Source organism: Prionailurus bengalensis, chromosome D1 (assembly GCF_016509475.1).
Source record: "Prionailurus bengalensis isolate Pbe53 chromosome D1, Fcat_Pben_1.1_paternal_pri, whole genome shotgun sequence".
Classification (NCBI taxonomy): domain Eukaryota; kingdom Metazoa; phylum Chordata; class Mammalia; order Carnivora; family Felidae; genus Prionailurus; species Prionailurus bengalensis.
The window spans coordinates 39555460-39571765 of record NC_057346.1 but is presented as its reverse complement, the minus strand read 5'-3'; the positions used below and the strand labels follow the sequence as shown (position 1 = coordinate 39571765).

The window sequence follows — 16306 nt, the reverse complement described above, 5'->3', positions numbered from 1 at the left end:
GAATGTTTTTCATCAAATTTGAAAAACTTCAGGCCATTATTTCTTAAGAACAGGTTTTTGTTTGTTTTTTGTTTTTTGTTGTTTTGTTTTATTTTTGTTCTGTTTTGTTTTTTTCCTGTCCTCTTTTCTGTCTTTTCTCCTTTGGTGGACTACTACTATGCATATGTTAATACACTTGGTGTTGATCCACAGGCCTCTGAGGTTCTGTTTATTTTCTTCAATCTTTCCCTCCTCCTCTTTTTCAGACAGGATAATTCTGTTGATCTATCTTCCAGTTCATTGATTCTTTTGCCATCTTGAATCTGTTGTTGAGCCCCTCTAGTAAATGTTCTATATCATTTATTGTACTTTTCAATTTTCTATCTCCTTGAGGATGTCTTCCATTTGTTGAATCATTTTGTCCTACTTTTATTTAATTATTTAAATATAGTTTCTTTTAATTGCTTGAACATTTTTATAATAGCTGCTTTAAAGTCCTTATCTGCTAAATTTAACATCTAGAGGCACTCAGAGATAGTTTCTATTGGCTGCTTTTTTTCCCCTGAGAATGAGTCACACTTTCTTGTTTCTTTTATTTTGTTGTTGCTATTGAAAACTGGAATTTTTTGAGAATATATTGAAGCAACTCTGGATTGGGATCCCTCCCTCATCCAAGGTTGTTTTTCCTGTTTGTTTGCTTTATTATTGAGTAACTTATCCGGACTAAATCTGTGATATCTGTCTTCCCTATAGCATGAGGCCACCAAGGTTTCTGCTCTTTCTTTTTTCTTGTATTTATTTTTAAGGCTGGTTGCTAAGGGTCACCTCTACATCTGCTTAGCTTTGAAGTCAGAAAGTTATTGGACAGAGGTTGTGGTTAAGCATCAGTAAATCTTTAGTTCTCTGCCATTGAAATTGTGGGTGGATAGAAAACCCATTCAAAGTTGTGATGGTTTTTGTCTGCCTTGGATTTTAGTTTTTGCTGGGCTCTTTGCTTCTCCTCTTTACGAGCACATAGCATTAGAGTCAGCCAGGAATATGTGTATAAACATGTGCAACAATTTTTCAAGTGAAAACATTGCTGGGTGCCTTGATTTGATTTCCAGAGCACTGAAATGGTCATTTTTCTCCATTTCTTTCAACTTTATGATTACTTTTGGGGGAGAGGATCAGCTATCTCACTCTCTTCTAATGAATTTTTCTCTTGGCTATAGTTGCATGCCTGCTAGTCTTTTTTTTTTTAAGTTTATTTATTATTTTTTTTTGAGAGAGAGAGAAAGACGGAAGAGCAGAGAGAGAGAGGTAAAGAGAGGATCCCAAGCAGACTTGTTTGTTGTCATCATGGAACTTGATGTGGAGCTCCAATTCATGAACTGTGAAATCATAACCTGAGCCAAAATCAAGAGTCAGACATTTAACTGATTGAGCCACCCAGGCACCCTGCAAGCCTGGTAGTCTTGAAGTCCCTGCTCAGTTCAACTTAGTGTTTACTGTGAACTAGACCCAGTGCTGGATACTGGGGCTGTAAAAATGAGTAAATACACACTTGTTGCTTCCAAGATATTCATCTAGGGAGAGGTAGAGAATGAACTCAGAAGAAGTAGGTAGGTGGGACTAACATTGATTAAGCAATTACTAATATGCCAATGCCTATGCTAGAGCTCTTACATGCATTATCTCACTTAATAATAGAATTAACTAGTGCTTTCTTGATCTCCATACGAATATAGTTAAGTATCAGGACTATTTACAAACAAATTTTATTTTTATCTTTTTAATTCAGAGAAGAATAAAGAAGGGGAAAATATCTTACATTCTGATTTCCTACATATCCACTAAAATGAGTTTAAAATAAAAAATTAAACAAAAAGTAGTATGTGAACATGGTTAGAAAATTTTAAGAGTACAGAGAAGTATGAAAAGTAAAAATTCCTCCTACTTGTCTCTTACCTGAAAAATGATCACTTTTAAAAATGTCTTGTGGGGCACCTGGGTGGCTCAGTTGGTTAAGTGTCTGACTTGGGCTCAGGTCATGATCTCACGGTTTGTGAGTTTGAGGCCGGCATCGGGCTCTGTGCTGACAGCTCAGAGCCTGGAGCCTGCTTCAGATTCCCTGTCTCATTCTCTCTCTGCCCCCCCGCCCCCCCCCCCCCCGCCCCAGCTTGTGCTCTGTCTCTCTCTGTCTCTCAAAAATAAATAAATGTAAAAAAAATTTTTTTAATTAAAAAAATGTCTTATAAATTTATCTTAGAAAATTTTCTCTATATATATTTGTGTGTGTGTGTGTGTGGTTATGTGTGTATGTGTGTGGCTATGTGTTTATTTGTACAAAAGAGATTATACTATCAGGCTGCTATGTATTTCCTGTTTTTCATTTTTCACTTCATCTTGGAGAGTTTCTCATATCATCACACATAGAAAGACCTCCTTTTAGCACTTGTGCAATATTCCATTGTGTGAATGGACCAGTTTGGTATTGATGATTACTTAGGTTGCTTTCCGTTTGGGGTTGATACCTGCACATTCCCCAATGAATATTCCAGTTCCAGTGTACAATATATTCCAGTGAGTTTTGTTTTTTAATGTTCATTTATTTTTAAGAGAGAGACAGAGCGTGAGCAAGGGAGGGGCAGACAGAGAGGGAGACACAGAATCCAAAGCAGGCTCCAGGCTCTGAGCTGTCAGCACAGAGCCCAACGTAGGGCTTGAGCTCACAAACCAAGAGATCATGACCTGAGCCGAAGTCAGATGCTTAACGAATTGAGCCACCCAGGCACCCCTATTCCAGTGTATTTTCAAAAACATTTTCAAGGATATTTCAGGGGTAAATTCCTGAAAGTAAATTGCTGGTTATACTCATATTCCTTCTTTCCTTCCTTTCTGCTTTCCTTCCTTCCTTCCTTCCTTCCTTCCTTCCTTCCTTCCTTCCTTTTTCTTTTTTCCTTCCTTCCTTTTTCTTTCTTTCTTTCTTTCTTTCTTTCTTTCTTTCTTTCTTTCTTTCTTTCTTTCTCTCTTTCTTTCTCTCTTTCTTTCTTTCTTTCTTCTTCCTCTTGCTCTCTGTCTCTCTTTCTCTCCTTTCTATGGGAACTGGCAAGTTGCCCTCCAAAAAATTGCACATTTACACTTCCACCATTTGTTTATGAGCTGGCCTCTTAACTCCTACAACTTCACCAGTCCTCAATATTCTCAAATCTGATGGGTGAAAACTTGTATATAATAATTTCTAAAAACTCACACAGTCTCAAATGCATAAAACCAAATGAATGTTTTAAAAATACTCTTATATTGTTAATGTTACCGCTGCTCAAAACCTTTGCCAAATCGAAATCCCTTCCTGGGGATAACCTTCAGAACAACTTAATAAGCTACCCCCTCCCAAATCACTTTTTACTTTATATTCATGGTTTATTTTGCATCGCAAATGATCTTCCTCATCTTGAGTGCCGACACCAAGGATTTGCTTGGGGACTCTAGCCCCTCCTTTCAATAATAGCCATCAACACCTCCCAGTGATAATAAGCAAAAAGAAAGCACGTTAAATAAATTGTGAATATACGAATCTCTGGAAAATTTCTACTGATATTGATTTGTATCATATAATCAAAGCAAAATGGGTGCTCTCAGTTGAAGTTTCTAGACAAGTCCACAACCCTCCCATCCTCCCCCAGCTACTGACCCTCAGTAAATTCAGAAGCTTCCAAGCCATGCATTTTGTTCACAGGGCTTTGGTGTATGGTGTATACTCATGCCACTCATTCATTGTTTCATTCAACAGGTGTGTGATACTACACCAAGCACTGAGTACATCTTGCATATAAAATTATGAGCATAAATAAACTTGGTTTGCATGGAAATTACAGTCTAACATGAGAGACAAGTATCTATCAAACATTACAGGCACAATATTATCCATGTATAATTACAAACATGGGCGAGTGCTATGAATAAATAATAGCTGCTATTTACTGAATGCTTACTATATATGAGGGGCTGTGATAAATGTTTCGTAGATCATATGTCATGTAAGCCTCAACAACTCTATGCCATAAGGAGAATTATCATCTTCTTACAAATAAGAAGCTAAGATTCATAGAAGAGAAGGAAATTGCCTAAATCACAGCTAAGAAGTGAGAGAGATAAGAATTTGTTTTCAGGCAGTCTAGCTTCAATGGCTGTGAACTTAATCACTGGCTATTCCGCCCTTCTCTTTATGTGAATGCATTTTAGAAAACTGACCTAGTCCAGGGAGTTCAGGATTGCAAGTTTGTTGAATGAATTGGTGAACAAGTGAAAGAATGAAGAATGAACTTGGAGTGTGTCCACACCCATGTGCTTCTGGGCCCTTCACCTTCCAGCCTTCTTCTCAGTGCCGTCCAGTTCCTCCCCGTCCTTCCGGGCCCCTACCTGCTATCCAGGTGGTTATCAAACTAGTTTTAGCAGTGGACTTGCCTTCATTGAAACATCTTGTGCCATCTTAGTTTATATAACAGAGGAAGGGAATGCCATGCCCATTTGCCCCTACCCGCTCTGTGGTAGACCCCCACCCCCACCTAGCTGAGCCCAAAATTTCATTCAACACATCACTCTATTTTACTCTCCAGTTGTCCTATATGATAACGATTCCTCTGCTGGTCTGCTAAACAGAACCGTAGGCTCTCTGGAGGAAAGATGAATGTCTTACTCTTCCTTCCTATCTTTTATGAGACCCCAAACAAGTGCTGAATCAGTAATAAGTGCCCAAGAATTTCATTATTTCTTCTGCCCTTTCTCCTTTCCTTCTTGCGGTGATGTTAAATGGAGTGGATTCAAATCTTCCTGATTGGTACAAGAGGACCATCAGAAGGGGTCCTTATGAACATTTACTGAGCGTCTGGTTTTGTTTTGTTGCTTTGTATACATTGTGTCATCTAGTTTTCACATTCCTATGGGGTCGATATCCCCATTCTAGCCTTCCTGATAGGAAACCAAGGCACTGAGAATTTAAGTAACTTGCCTCAATCCCACAGGAAATACATTTTAATTCATATGTGTTTGATTCCAAAGCTCCGGCCCCGTCCACTATAGCATGTGATCTCTGTATTTTAAGTACGTTTTATCTTTTCTTGGAAGGAGCTCTATACCCAGATGGAACATCTGGAAGGAATAAGGATGATGATATGGTTCCTCCTGGCAAAAACTACACCTATGTCTGGCCAGTGAGAGAAGAATATGCCCCTGCTCCAGCGGATGCCAACTGCCTGACCTGGGTGTACCATTCGCACATTGACGCTCCTAAGGACATCTGCTCTGGGTTAATTGGCCCACTGCTAGTGTGCAAGGAAGGTAAAGAGAGCCCCCTCCAACACACACACACACACACACACACACACACACAGAAGCCTATTCCCAGAAGTGTTGAAAAGTGTATCTAAATTTCAGGTCTTGTTTTGCCCACCTGCCTTGCTGCGTATGGAATGTGCCTTTTCTTCCAAGCTTTCTGTAGGATTCGGGAAATTTTTCTAACATAGAAGGTCAATCTGATGCCACAGCAGGGGCAATAATGCAGACTTCAAGCATCATAGCATTCTGAAACTTGCATGCTTTTCTTTTTCAAACAACAGGGATATTCTCTATTGAGAGCCATTCAGGCCACCCTGACCCCACACATAGGCAAGTGAAAAAATGTATCCCAATGACCATGGGGGCTTTTGTTTTGTTATTTCAACTGCTTGATCATTTTGTGATTTTGTTCCCTATTGCTGTCAGTAAAGCTGACTCCCTTTAGGAGCAAGATTTTCAAGTCTCTGGTTGTGATGACTTCTGTTTTATGACTTTTCTCTTCAGCTCTGTCATTTCTATTAAAATCCTTTGCCTGCTTTCATGTTGTGGTTACTCCTGTACATGTAAATCTTGATGCACCTTTACACTTACCTGGTACCATTGGCAAGAAACAAAACTCAACTTGATCTAATCCACTTTGAACTTTTTTCTCTACTCTTTTAAATGTCCCCGATAGGTATCCTGAATAAATATTCAGGAACAAGGACAGATGTGGACCGAGAGTTCATTATAATGTTTACTCTGGTGGATGAGAACCAAAGCTGGTACCTTGATGAAAATATCAGACATTTCTGCACTGACCCTGATTCAGTTGACAAAAAAGATGCTGTTTTCCAAAGAAGTAACAAAATGCATGGTGAGTATTTCCTGTGTTGTCACATATGTACCAAATGCCTTTTGTGTATCTGATACTATGAGGGATGCAAAAACACAGAAGTGTCTAACCTGGTTTTCTAGGATTTATAGCTCAGGGATAAGAGTGATTAGAAAGTGATATGAAACACAATACATGTCAGATCCTAAAACAATCTGAGAAGGGAGAAAGCGATAGTTATAAGCTAAATTGGGTATGACAAAGCTATGATATAGAAAATGGAAGGATTAATGTTCTAATTAGGAAAGAATCAGGAGGTGAGCCTAGAGAGGATGGATGGGTTTATACTGATGGGAGAAAGGAGAATGAATCATCATCATATAACAATCCTGTGGTTTGCAACCTTTTGCATTTATCCAGTAACCATTTTCTGAGTGGCTGCCAAGTTCAAGAACTATGCTATATGCTGTGTTTAAATACACACTGCTGAATCTGTTATGTTTCCCAGACATCCTTTCAGTCAACATCTATTGAGCATTCACGATGTGCCAGACCCTGTATTTGTTGAAAATAATGAATTTCTATAGTTACCCTGTCCATTGAGACAGAACACGTACCCATTTCTGTTTTGCAGAGCAGTGGCTTAATACAGAATTTTAGGACTTGGGGATTATTAAGTAGTCTCATTCCACTGTTTTCCCAGAGTTCTAGTGAACGGAAAGAACATCTTCAATGTAAACAAACTCTCCATGTCATTCATTGATAAATTTCCTCCATATTTGCTTGTCTGTCTCCCAGAGTCATCCTAACCAAGGCAGCATCAATGTAGTCATAAAATCATAGGAGAGAGGGAAGGAGCTGAAGACCATCTGACCTCCCCCATTTTACAGATGAAGAAACTGAGGTCAAGGGACCATCAATGACTTGCCTGAGGTCAAAGTGGTGATTAGTGCCAGAGTTGCCTGACAGAACCTGAGAGAGAAGTCCCATAGCAAATAAATTTTAGTTTGGTTGTGTTTGATTCCAAAGTGTGCAGAAGTGTGAGTGTCCCTGTTCTGTTTCCACTGCATCACACACCCTCTCTTTTCTTCCTAGGGGTATTTCAGCCACCTTGCTTGCGTGATGTGGATGTTGGGCAAATATTTTAGGAAGGAAGAAGTAATGGAGAGAAGGGAGGGAGGCAGCGAAAGAAACGAAAGATGGAATAAACAAAGACTTAAATTCAAATCATTGCCGTGTCCAGTCAACTTGTACCCCTATTCCTTACAAAATGGTAGCGATGATCTCAAATCTTGCTGAAAACTACTAACCGTGATGGTTTACGACTCAGCTGTCCACATAATTCTTACTCTTTCAAATGAAAATGTCCAGCAAAAGAGAATGAACCACATAAGCAAATACAGACTATATTTAAAATAAAATCAGTCCTGTGTGCAGAAGTAGGTGTTTGTAAACAAGCAATCCTTCTTCGAGCTGGTAAAGGAGACCCAGTGATAGAAAACAGAAAAATTTAAAAAACAACAAAAAAATGCTTAACCAATATAAGATTTATTGAAACATTTATTTAAATTTACTAAAATTATTCAGAATCAATTGTGCTGCCTTAATCATCATTATCTTAGTAACAGCTGCTTCTTAACTCAGTTTGAATTTAGGAAGTGATGTTGTGAGGGACGCCTGGGTGGCTCAGTCGGTTAAGCGTCTGACTCTTGATTGTGACTCAGGTCATGATCTCACAGTTCATGGGGTTCTCTCTCTCTGCCCCTCCCCTGCTTGCTTTCTCTCTCTCTCTCCCTCACTCTCTTTCTCTCAGAATAAATGAATAAACCCTTAAAAAATAAAAAATTCCTAAAAAAAAAAAAAGAAGAAGAAGAAGTGATGTTATGACTCTTCAAAACCCTGAATCAAGTTTTCTTCCGCTCTTGGTCAAGTCCTTGCTGCCATTCAGATGATTTGAAAGAGTGGATCTTGGACTTCCAGTGTCAGCTCAATCAGTAAGATTCTGCCCCAGCAAGACCTAGTAAAAACACTGGCTTTTCTCCCTCATTTTAAAGTAACAAAACTTTAAAGTAACATGTCTTATAGGTCCCTTCTAGTCAGCTCCTTTTCTTTTCCTTCTTGTTGCAAGCTTTGGTTACTCAAGTTAAGTAGCTACTAGGTGCCAGCTTTTCTACCAGGTCCTGACAGCTGTGAAATGAGCAAGGCAGAGTTTCAGGAAACAGAGCCCTGTAGGGAAGTCAGGTATGAAAAGGAAGGATCTCGGCAGGAGATGGCGGAGCCATCCTGAAAGTCTGAGCAGCGCTCCGTTTACTCCTGACCTGGGTGCTGTGTTCACATAGCAGCTCCAAGGCTGTTTCCACGTGTGCTCATCTCCACTTTTGCTGAGTGCTTTTCTCTTGAAAAACCTCATACCTTTCATTCCTTTCTGGGACTATGTGAAAGGAGCCGCGCTTTTCTGCACAAAAACCTTGCAACCGATGACCAGTGCTAACTCTTCAGCTGTGCCGGCGTATGTGTTACCATTGTTTCTGGCCCTGCTCGCCTCTACAGGAGAGTCTCTCCCACCAGTGTGCTTCTGTGTTTCAGCCCTCAATGGATACCTCTTTGGAAACTTCCCGGAGCCTGATATGTGTGTTGGTGAATCGGTGTCCTGGCACCTATTCGGGATGGGGAATGAGATCGACATCCATTCCATCTATTTTTATGGTAACACCTTCGTCAGCAGAGGGCATCGGACTGATGTCGTCAACCTGTTCCCAGCCACTTTCCTGACAACGGAAATGATAGTCGAGAATCCTGGGAAGTGGATGATAACCTGCCAAGTTAGTGATCACCTGCAAGGTAAAAAGGACAAGGACCAGCGTGTAGATGCTGAGAGTTGTACAACTGCACCACACAGTCAATGGTGTTCACTCAGTGCCTGCTGCTAGACAGATTCTTGTATTACATCTAATTCAATATGGAATACATAGGAATGCACGTGCTCATTTATTTGCCATCCTGTCACCAGGTATTTAGTGATCACCTCTCTGTGAGACAGGTGGGAGGTGAATGCAAGAAATGGTAAGACTTTCAAGGAGCCTACAGTCTAGTAGCTAGACTTAGACATTTACAAAATGAAAAAATTTTTGAGGGAGAAAAATAAAGGTTCTTTGTGCACAACAGTCAATTCTCTGGAACAATCAGAGAGACTTCCTGAGGAGTTGGCTTCTAGTCTGAGTCTTGAAATATGGGCAGGAATTGAACAGATGAAGAAGGGGAGGAAGGCTTTCCAAGTAGAGGAAGCAACACGAACCAGGAAAATACATGTTCTATATGAGCAGCTCTACATAAAATGATAACATTTTACCATCGGAAAGAAGTGTAGAGATAATCTGGACCCATCCACCATCCAATTCTTGAATTTCTTTTGGGACTTCTCTTTTAAGTAATCGTAGCAGCCCATTTCATCCCTGGGCCACTCTGTTAGAATGTTCTTCCTTATACTGAGACAAGATCCAATGATACTTGCTAAATCCTAGCATAGGTACATGATAGAATATTTTTTTGACTTTAATGCCTGGATAATGACTTAGTCTTGGTCCCTTGGGACCGCACAGAGTCGGTCTCTATTCAGCTGGACCACAGGCTTATGCCAGAGGAGTGATAGGAGAGAAGCCCACGGAGGCAGAGCCCAGTGGGAGGAGCTTTGAATGGGAAACTGAAGGAAGCAGGGCTGTGTCTGGAAGGCCACAGTGAGTGCTTCCAGATCCTTTGGCACATCAGTGACATCATCAGTGCAGCAATTTAGGAAGATAAATATGCTACCTGTGCACAGAAAGGATTTGGTGGAGAGATTCTGGCCCCTGGTTGTTAGTTAACAAGCATGGTAAAAATAGAGTTACGACATAGAAAAGGTCTGGCCTAAGATAGTGAAAACAGAATAGAAAAGAAAAGTGTCAATGGAAGAGACACAGAAGAAATAATGTGTAATTGTTGACGAACTATACACAGTCACCAGCAGGTACAGGGATGGGACTCTCCAGGGCAGGCTTTGATGACATATTCTTGTTCCCGTCCACCTTATCTTGCTGCTGTCAGCCTCAAGCAGCTAATCTTAGCATTAGTCAGCTGGATTATTCCAATTCAATTCAATTCAACAAATACAGAATTAGTCAGTTAGTATGTGCCAGATACTGTTCTGGGAAGACACAGATTATGAAGACAAGATTGCTATTCTTATATTATATTCTCTCAGTTTCATTGAGGTATAGTTGACACATAGGAGTGGTATATATTTAAGATGTGCAACTTGATGTTTTGATATATGCATACATTGTGAACTGATCACCATACTCAAGCTAGTTAATACATCCATGACCACGCATAGTTAGCTGTGTGTGTGTGTGTGTGTGTGTGTGTGTGTTAGGAATACTTAAGATCTCAAAGAGTACAAAGTTTCAGTTATGCAAGATGAATGAGTTCTGGAGACCTAATGTACAGCATGGTGACTATGGTCAATACTGTACTCGAAATTTCCTAAGAAGGTAGATATTAAGAGTTCTTACCACAAGATGCCTATTCTTAAATGTTATATCTGGGGAGAAACTAATTGTAAAATCAAGGTATTAGCAGCCATTTGAGACTAATAAGATGACTAAGCTTGGCCAGTGGTTGTGGACATAAGCTGGTGTTTGTACATTACTGAAATATGATATTTTCTAAATTGTCCAAACCCTCAAAAAAAGTTATTGTAAAAAATTAGAAAATACATTTAATTTTTTATTTTATTTTTTACTTATTTAAAAAAAATTTTTTTAACGTTTATTTATTTTTGAGACAGAGAGAGACAGAGCATGAACGGGGGAGGGTCAGAGAGAGGGAGACACAGAATCTGAAACAGGCTCCGGGCATCGAGCTGTCAGCACAGAGCCCAACGCGGGGCTTGAACTCACAGACTGTGAGATCATGACCCGAGCTGAAGTCGGACGGTCAACCGACTGAGCCACCCAGGCGCCCCTACATTTAATTTTTTAAAAGTTTATTTACTTATTTTGATAGAGGGAGAAAGAGAGAAAGAGAAAGGGAGAGAGAGAACAGTGGGGGAGGGGTAGAGAGAGAGGAGAGAGAAAATCCTAAGCAGGAGGCTCCGTGCTGTCTGCACAGAGCCCGAGGCAAGGCTCCATCTCACAAACCAGGAGATCATGACCTGAGCTGAAATCAAGAGTCAAGCATTCAACCGACTGAGCCACCCAGGTGCTCCAGAAAATACATTTAATTTTTAATAACAGTAATCCTGTCTTAGGATAACGGTATCACATTTTGAGGAATATTCTCCCTATTTTCTAGACTTTTATACATAAATGCATGTTATTTATAAAATGAAATTAATCTATTAACACTGTCCTTTATCTTACTTTTCCCACTTATTAATGTAACAGAAATATATTTCCATGTCAGTCAATGTAGACCTACTTCATCATTGTATATCCCCCTGTGTCCTTTCAAGGGAGATTACAATTTACCTAACCAATACCCCAATGCTTAACATTTGAATCCCCCCTTTCTTTTTTGTTTTTATAAACTATACTAAAAACCAAGAATTTGTAGATATATTACACCTTTGTCTGACATATCTTTAGGAAAACTCTTAGACTTCTTGGGTCAAAGTGTTTGATTTCTCTCTTGAAGCTAAGGAGGGACATAACACTGCCAAATTCTCTTTTATTCTTCACCCTTAGTGTGTGAAGATTCCCCTCCCCCCATTCATCTGCCAACACCGAGAATTATTAGTTTTTCTAACCTTTACCAATCTGATAAATGAACAAGAGTGCCGCTTGATTACTATTAAGGTTGAACTTTTTTTTCATGTGCTTATAGTTAGATAGTATTTACAGAGATTTTGTGAATAATATGTTGATGTCCCGGCCCACTTTCCATTAGGATATTTACTTTTTTTCTTTCTCATTTGTCAAATATATTTACATATTGATCTGTCATCCTGTGCATTAAAATATCTCCCAACCCACCATTTACCCTTTACTTTTAACTTTGTTAAGGTCCTATTTTCTGTACAACAGTTTTAAATGTTTATGAAGTCAAAGCTATCAGTCTTTTGCTGTCTGATTTCTTATGTGAGCATTTATACCCCGGCTTGTGGTTTTCCTCTGTTCTGCAGCTGGCATGCTGGGGCAGTACAATGTTGGTAACTGCAAAGGTGGTATTTCTCATCCGAGGATGACGGGTCAACAGAGGCGCTACTTTATAGCAGCTGAAAAAATTCTTTGGGATTATGCTCCTCAAGGCTATAACAAATTCAGTGGTCTTCCCCTAAATGCCTCCGGCAGGTAAGCTCTCTTTTCTGGCGTTTCTAAGACTCTCATAAGAGAGGCACCTGTTAGACTTTTCCCTGTGACCTCATTTATATACACAGCCCTTCTCCTATGAGCACATATGCATGGATGGCGTCATGACACCACGTAAGGAGTTCTGAGCCTCGTAATGTACATATTGCTGAGAATTGGCAGAGTATTTATTGTTTCATGATTTGCTGGCTAAATCAAAGCACTAGTTCATTCATTCATTCATGAAGCATTTCTTGAGCACCTACTGTGTGCAAACTGCAATGCTAAGTGCCATAAGAAGTACTAAGCTGACAGAGAATAGAATAAGGCCTCTGCACATATGGAAGAGAGAGTTTTGAAGAGAAAAGAAGACAGGACCCTCTCTCACTGGAGGTGAACTGGCCAAGGAAAGTTATCCTTTTTGGTTCAAGGACAGCCTGATAGGTTATGACTTCTCTACCCAGAATGTGCTTGTCCTACCTATCCAGCAAAATGTTACTTTTTCTTCAAATTCTAATGTCACTTCCTAAGTGAAGCCTCCCCTGACTCCTGAGTCATTAGTAATCATTTTCTCTCCCAGAGCATGTAGTATTTTTCACATTGAACCTAACAATTCATTAGGTGGATGTGGACTCCTGTGACTTGTTATTATAGAATTCTGTGTAATGATGTCTGTGAAAGCATTTAAAATATATGGTATGATACAAGAATGATTTTTATTACCCTATGATCTCTTTTATGTTCAAGGGAATGTTTTTAAAATTTTCTTTCTGATTGATAAGACACTCTTTGTTTCTTTCATTGTAAATTTCACTCATTCATTCATTCATTTATTCTTCCACCAAACCAACGCACCTGACCCCAGCCTAAAGAATTTGTGTGAATCATTTATGAACGTGTTCGATATCAAAACTCTCTTTTGACCAGTATTTCTCCATAAACAGAATGAGAATTAGCACTAAGAATTCTGTCTTAGAAGCCTTCCAGAATTCTGAAGCACCTTACAAAATATAAAATATTGAATTATATTTAACTGATATTTAATGTGATATATGAAAGCACAACATAAAAAGCTATGGGAGAGTTGCACGGAGGTGCCTAAGACAGTGTTCTCACCCTCAGGTCGGAAAGAAACTGCATGCACAGGAGAAGAGAAGTAACTTTGCAAGTTACAAATAAGATTAAGATGAGTTGTCCAGACAAGTGAGTTCTCTGGGCATTCAGAGACCACTAAGATAGCCAGGGAACCCTTCACAGAGTCAATGGAACTTAAGCAGGGTCCTAAAGAATAACAGAATTCATGAAAGTGAATAGTAAAGAGAGAAATTTTATTTTATTTTTAATGTTTATTTTTGATAGAGAGAGAGAGAGCAAGGGAGGGGCAGAGAGAGAGAGGGAGACACAGAATCCAAAGCAGGCTCTGAGCTGTCAGCATAGAGGCTGACATGGGACCCGAACCCACAAACTGTGAGATCATGACCTGAGCCCAAGTCAGAAGCTTAACTGGCTGAGCCACCCAGGCGCCCCGAAAGAGAGATATTTTAGATGCAGGGGTTAGTTAGATCAAAGTGACTGGAGCGAATATTTGCATAGAGCCATAGGAAGAGAACTGGGTAAACTGGATCTCAACTGCATAGGGCCTATCATCCTTTTGAACTTGATTTGATTGGCATTTGCATGTGAGTGAAGATGCTGGAGCAGGTAAATGACTGTGAATATTACCATCTTGGGGATTAATAATATAGTAGTGTGTATGTTGAAGGGAAACTCCGAGTGAGCCAATGGAAGAGGGAGGGTGCCAAGAGCACAGTCGGAGCTCCGTGTAATGTTGCCAACACAAGGCGACGAGGGCAGGTACTGGGGTTGCAGCAGTGGGAAGAAAGGAAAGGAAAAGATGCCAAAAGGGCACAGAAAGGAAGGAAGCAGCAAAAGGCTACAAAATAAGGGTGAACAAGATAAGGGGATGAGGCAGAGAAAGAGGACAAAGTCAGCCTGTGTGACTCCAAGAGTGAAGGCACCATTGGCAGAAATAAGGTGTCTAGGACAGTGCTAGTCAGAATGTACGTTACTGTATTTCACATTTGGAATTTGGCTTTTCATGTATGTCGTTCGTACGATAACTCCACCAACGAAGCTATTTGACGAACTAGACACTTCATTCCTTGATCATGCCAGGTATGAAAGAGCTTACTATATGCAAGACTATTCATACTGACATCAGCAAGAGGTATAGAGGGATACTTACTCTGCAAAAAAACCAGTTAGCTCTTTGCTTTGTAGGACACCATTCTGGGACTCTGACGCCGGTAAGTAAGGAGTTCACCTGTGCTTTCTTCGGTTGCTGGACCTCCAGGGAAGAAAGTACAGTGGCTGAGAGAGGAATGAGCTTGACCACCATCCAGCCACCCGGAGACTTTCAAAGCTGGCTAATTATTCCTGGGAACTTAGTTGAAGACGGTTCCGTCTTTCCTGGGGAGATATCTGGGTGGGTGGACGAGCTAAGGACAATCAAAGGGAGCTCCATAATTAAGGCATCTGGTGCATATGTAGAGATGTGCTCTCAGCCAGGTTCCTATTCTTTACACAGTGACTCCGAGCTCTACTTCACACAAGGGGACAACAGAATTGGAGGAAAATATTGGAAGGCTCAGTATATGGAGTATGTTGATGCAACTTTTACTCGAAGAAAGAGACTCTCTGAGGCAGAAGCCCATCTTGGAATTCTTGGTAGAATAAAACCATCTGTCATGTTTTGAATGGGGGGAGATGCTTTAGTGGGGCATATATGTCTACGTGGAATGACTCTTCCTCTCCTGCCTATATTCACTTCTCTCTGCCTCTTTTCATCCTCTTCTCCCTCCTCCTCTTGATATTTTTCAGGCCCCGTCATCAGGGCTGAGGTGGGTGATACCCTGTTGGTGACCTTTGCCAACAAAGCCGACAAAGTCTACAGTATTTTGCCTCATGGCGTCATCTATGACAAGGCCTCTGATGCAGCCCCGAACGTAGATGGTGAGTCTCAGCCTGGCCTCTGGGAGGAAAGAAGATGAGTAAACAGAGGACTTAGAAGTGGGTAGATTTGGTTCAAGTCCTGGTCCCTTTCCTTACCGGCCCCGTGAGCTTGTGCCATCATTTAAACTTTCTGAACTTTATTCTTCTCCCCTACTGAGGCAGGTAGTGACACTCACCTCACAGGGCTTCAGGACGAGCTGGAGAGAATTCAGGGCAGGGTCTGCCCCGCAGTAGGCACTTAGGAGATGTTGATGCCTTTCCTTCTCCTTCAGCAATGTAATAAATCTCAATGTGGGCTACGTTCACAGTCACCCCCACTACCCTGAGATGGAGAGATTTTTAGCCACGGGTTGTGGGGGATTCTGTGGGTGAAGGCTGAGGAGAAAATCTGATTTCCAATGTTTGGTTGTCTTCAAAATCTTACACATGGTCTTTGTTCTGTCTCTGTTGACAAATATTTATTAAAACCAGTCTTTTATGCCTACCATCATATATGGCCTCTCCTCACTACAGAGGAGGTAATAGAGACTCTACATATAAGAAAGGCAGTTTCTGCCCAGTGGCTGCAGGAACTATCTTCCACTAATGATATTGCTCTTGGGAAACTCCTGATATCTTTGGAAGCCTTCCCCATTCTGGCAACAGACATCATGAGTTCTGGGATACTTCTTTGTGCCCAATGATGGGGCTAGGCCCAGTCCAGAGCAGGTGTGAGGTGATGGGGAGGGAACAGAGAAGGAAGGAATGGAGGGAGAATTCCCCCTCCTCAGACCCATCATCACTCTCCCCACCTGGAGCATCATCTCTTGTACCTGCACTTCCTTGGTCAAATGGTCACAAACACTGTGTGTGTGTGTGT

The 16306-nt window shown here is 40.6% G+C and overlaps 1 protein-coding gene across 1 annotated transcript in view; it reads left to right on the top strand.

Annotated features, from left to right (window-relative positions):
- Positions 1 to 16306, top strand: part of HEPHL1 (hephaestin like 1) — an 82319-nt gene that overhangs the window by 16992 nt on the left and 49021 nt on the right. The window contains exons 3-8 of the mRNA XM_043579933.1: positions 5089 to 5301; positions 5975 to 6154; positions 8699 to 8953; positions 12270 to 12438; positions 15023 to 15162; positions 15316 to 15447. Coding sequence (XP_043435868.1) covers positions 5089 to 5301; positions 5975 to 6154; positions 8699 to 8953; positions 12270 to 12438; positions 15023 to 15162; positions 15316 to 15447 — 1089 coding nt within the window. The remainder of the gene's footprint in view (positions 1 to 5088; positions 5302 to 5974; positions 6155 to 8698; positions 8954 to 12269; positions 12439 to 15022; positions 15163 to 15315; positions 15448 to 16306) is intronic.